Genomic DNA, 4,200 nt, shown 5'->3' on the forward strand with positions numbered 1-4,200 from the left:
GGGCAGGGCAGGGCAGGGCAGGGCAGGGCAGCGAGAGCCGCGTGCACATGCACGCGCTTCGAGCGAGGGGCGTACCTGCGGCCAGCTGCAGACAGGCGCAGAACAAAGAAGAAGGGTGTAGAGCCGAGGCGGGGGGGTGAGGCGCGGACTAGCATCAGCTCAGGTAATGAATGTGCATGAGCATGGCGCTCGCCCACTCGCCATCCGTTGCTCCATTGGTTTGCCGTCTGGCGTCAACGGGAGCTGCCAGGCGCCCCTTGTTGCCGGGCGCGGCCCTGCGTGCCGCCTCTGCGCCACAAGAACGCGTGATGTGCGGCCAGCCGCTGGCGGCTCCTGCAGCACCTCATTACCCATCCCCTCTCCCCCACATCCCCCCTCCCCGCAATCCCCTTAGAGCGTTGCCCGTCTCTCACTGGCAGAACCCGTTGGAGTACTTTCCACTGCGATCACACAGGTCCTGGGGTATGACGGGGTGATGGGGTGATTGGGTGATTGGGTGATGGGGTGATGGGATGGTGGGGTGGCAGGTTTGTGTGAATTGATAGGTTCGTGTGAAGTGATAGGTTTGTGAGATGCTGGTGTGATGGGTTGATGGGACGACAGCTTGATGACATGATGACATCATGTGATGATCACATGATGTGGTGGGGGAGAGGGATACTATGGAGTTTGTGGTCGACTGAGTGAGGGGTGGATGTCACGCGAAGTGCATGGGGTGGATGGGGTTGAGCATGGGGAATGCGGGACAAAGATGGGGGGGGGCTTGGTGTAAATGATTAATGATGCGCGCGAAAGTGGAGGCAATGGCGGCCGAGGCACGCGGCCGGCTGTCGGAAAGCGCGGGACACGAGGGCATGGCGGCGCGCAGGGCACAGCTAATTGATGCTCTCACCAGCGTCATGACTGATCCCTGGTAGTTGATGCCCAGCGCGGCAAAGGTGCGGCCCTGAGGGGGTGGGGTAGGAGTGACATTGTTGTGGAGCAAAAGGTGGCGTGCACGCGCACAAGGGCCATCATTCCCCTGGGCTCCGCAAAAACATCCCTCCATAGCTGCTGCCACCAATCCATTGAAGTCCCACGTTTCGCAAAAGCAGAGCAGGGGAAGACTACGCAACAGCGAACCCCCCTTCTCATGATGATCCTCTTTGGTATCAATCACAAAACAAGCTCATTATCGCCTCAGGTCTGCAGTATGATGTCATCCGGACCCATGATGATGTCACCCACCCACACGTCGACCGCATCCTCAAAGGGGAAGTAGGGGTCGGTCAGCTTGGTGGTGTCGCCTGTGGTTGAGAGGGAGAGGGGTCAGCTGGTGTGCGCGGGTGCTTGTGCATTTGCGAATGCGCTGTGTTTTGTTTTGAAGAGAGGCGTGCATGTGAGCGTATCGCCTGTGCGCATGCATGTGTGCGCGTGTGTCTTCACGCGTGGCAAGTGCGTGTGCGTTGAGCGCGCCATCCGTGAAGGGATGTGAGTACCCCCAAATGTGCAACGGCTTGAATGAGAAATTGGACTGTTTGCAATTAGTTGCAGCTCAGTGGCCCTCTTGCTGCGCGCAACCAGGGATCAGGGTCCAACGCTGCCACACTCGCCGGGGCCGCACAAGGCAACGCATGCAATGCAGGAGTCCAGGTTTTTGCAAGCCCACGCAAGCCTCGGCCCCGCGCCACCCCAGATCACGGGCCCGCATCCAGCACCAGCAAACCACCCTTTCCCCTGGCCACATCACCCGCACCCATCTCCAGCAACCGCTTTGCCCCGATACCCCTTTGCAAACCAGCAGGGCTGCACTTTGGAGCGCAATGGCCGCGAAACCCCACCCCCTAAAGCGCGACCCCACCAGCACGAGAAACCCCAACGTGTGTGCACCGAACGCACCTGCCAGAGAGTGGGAGATGTTGTGCGCCTCCAGCGCCTCCGCCCCCTTCTCCGCCGCCAGCCGCTCCCTGGCCTCCTGGTTTATGGGCCGCGTCTTGCCCTCCAGATCATCCAGGATCTCAAACAGCCGCTTCTTGCCGAAGCCCTCGGCCGCGGTCACCTGCGGGGGCCGTGATTTGTCCAAGGCAGAGCACGTAATTCGAAACGGGCAACACCGGAAAGACATTTCAGAAAAGCGTCCATCCTCATGCGCCGCGCATGGTCCGGCGGCGCCGCCAGTGGGTGCCTCGCGCAGGCCAAGTGACGAGCTAGGGGTTCTGGCGGAGTGACGTTTCAAGAGACACCACAGGTGCTCGCGCACTCCTGTGGCCGATCCCGCATTTGCGTGGGTCTCATGCGCTCGAGGATGCATGTACACCGATGACTCCACACGGGGCACAGACCATGCAAGGGGACGCGAGGAGGGCCCGACCCATCGTGCTCTGGAGAACCAGCTCAAAACATCAAGCCTGCCAACCACGCTCCGCACAAGGCGCCCCACCAACGTCATCCCCGGAAAACGCCCCGGCGGTCTACGCCCCACAAGAGACCGCCCCTGTGCTTTCATGTTGCGAAGATCGGCCCCGCGCCGTCATGTCACAACGCGCGGATCCCGTACCTTCATGTCGTAAAAGTCCTCGTAGCCGCTCAGCCGCGCGAGCTCGTTGCGGGCTTTGACGATCGCACAGAAGCGCGCAGCCACAAAGGGGCCGATGGAGCGCAGCGCGTCAAAGGCCGCGCGGCGGGAGGGCTCGGCGTCGTCGACGCGCATCATGTTGCGGAGCTTTGGGGGGAAGGGTGGTGTTTTGGGGGCGCGCGGGGCGGGAGAGGGGTTGGGGTGGGTTGATGTGCATTTGTTGTGAGGGACGTGAGGGACGGGAGGCATGCAGGCGACAATGGGAGCGGTCTAGTGAAGCATTTGCATACATGGTGATGGCACGGCGAACGATCTGCGGCCCCCTCACGCACAAGCGTGCGCACAAACACGCATGCGGACTCGCACATTTACAGCTCTCTACTCTGCTCATCCCTCCTGACACCCTTGCCCGCCAAGGAAACACACCTGCACGCTGCTGCAGGCCTTGAACTCCCCAGTGGCGGGGTCCTTGATGCCCAGCGCCATCTTGTTGCGCTCCTGGGCCAGCTCGGCCTCCAGCCTGGGGGTGTGAACGCGGCAGAGCGCGGGCGGCTGCATTGACATGTGGGGGCGGGCGGGGATCTCACTGGAGACACTGGAGGAGCCCCCCGCCTGCCGTTTTGAGTTCTCGGACTCAAAAAAGGCACGTGAGTCAACCACAGCGAAACGAGCACACACTGGTTCTGCTGTTGTCAAGACTTCTCTCCAATCAGCAGGTCAGCAGGCCAGCCTGGAGCGCAGCTCAGCCCAAGATCCCCGACCCCTTTTGGTTCACCAACGCCTGCAGGCGCATCATCAGCGGCCTCGGCCACATCACACCAAATCCCACCAAATCGCACCAGATCGTGCAATCTGACCACACTAGATCACACCTGTTGAGCTCCTCCTTGAGCTGTGCCGCGCGCGGGTCCTCCGTAATGTAGCAGCTGAGGGTGCGCGCCATTATGGACAGAACCTTGGACTGCTCGGAGCTCAGGTCGGGGCGCTGCGGGGTGCGTGGGACGGCGAGGCAGGAGGGTTGTGGGCGCCCTGTTTCTGGTGTCAGTGTGTTTGTGTGTGCGTGTGTGTGTGTGTGTGTGTGTGTGTGCGTGCGCGCGTGGTGTCTATGTGTGGCTGGGCTGGGGTAGGCTGGATTTGTGGGTTGCAACCAAGCATTGCCACTGGTGCAGATTATCAACCACCCTCAACAAGACGTAGAACAGGACGTCGCCCGCAGAGGCCCTAAGCACCAAGCGCCTGCAGCGCAGCACGGCGCAGCGCAGTGCAGCACAGCGCAGGGCAGGTTCGCGCAGCACAGCGCAGGGCAGGTTCGCGCAGCACAGCACAGCACAGCACAGCACAGCGCAGGGCAGGTTCGCGCAGCACAGCGCAGGGCAGGTTCGCGCAGCACAGCACAGCACAGCACAGCACAGCACAGCACAGCACAGCACAGCACAGCACAGCGCAGCGCAGCGCGGCGCAGCACAGCACAACACAGCGCGGCGCGGCGCAGCACAGCACAGCACAGCACAGCACAGCACAGCACAGCGAAGCGCAGAGCAGAGCAGAGCAGAGCAGCACAGCACAGCACAGGACAGCGCAGCATAGCACAGCGCCCTTGCTGCACAGCGCAGGACGCAGCTGTGCGCCGCCCCCCCCCCCCCCCC

At 62.2% G+C, this 4,200-nt stretch overlaps 1 protein-coding gene across 1 annotated transcript in view; it reads right to left on the reverse strand.

Moving 5' to 3' along the window:
* Window positions 1–1,227: 1,227 nt before the first annotated feature.
* Window positions 1,228–4,200, reverse strand: part of MNEG_8317 (peptidase M3A and M3B thimet/oligopeptidase F) — a gene marked incomplete at both ends in the record, with an annotated part of 4,418 nt that continues 1,445 nt past the window's right edge. The window contains 5 exons of the mRNA XM_014043208.1: window positions 1,228–1,286; window positions 1,879–2,038; window positions 2,537–2,701; window positions 2,981–3,074; window positions 3,427–3,539. Coding sequence (XP_013898662.1) covers window positions 1,228–1,286; window positions 1,879–2,038; window positions 2,537–2,701; window positions 2,981–3,074; window positions 3,427–3,539 — 591 coding nt within the window. The remainder of the gene's footprint in view (window positions 1,287–1,878; window positions 2,039–2,536; window positions 2,702–2,980; window positions 3,075–3,426; window positions 3,540–4,200) is intronic.

Source organism: Monoraphidium neglectum, assembly GCF_000611645.1.
Source record: "Monoraphidium neglectum strain SAG 48.87 unplaced genomic scaffold scaffold01566, whole genome shotgun sequence".
In the NCBI taxonomy this organism is placed as follows: Eukaryota; Viridiplantae; Chlorophyta; class Chlorophyceae; order Sphaeropleales; family Selenastraceae; genus Monoraphidium; species Monoraphidium neglectum.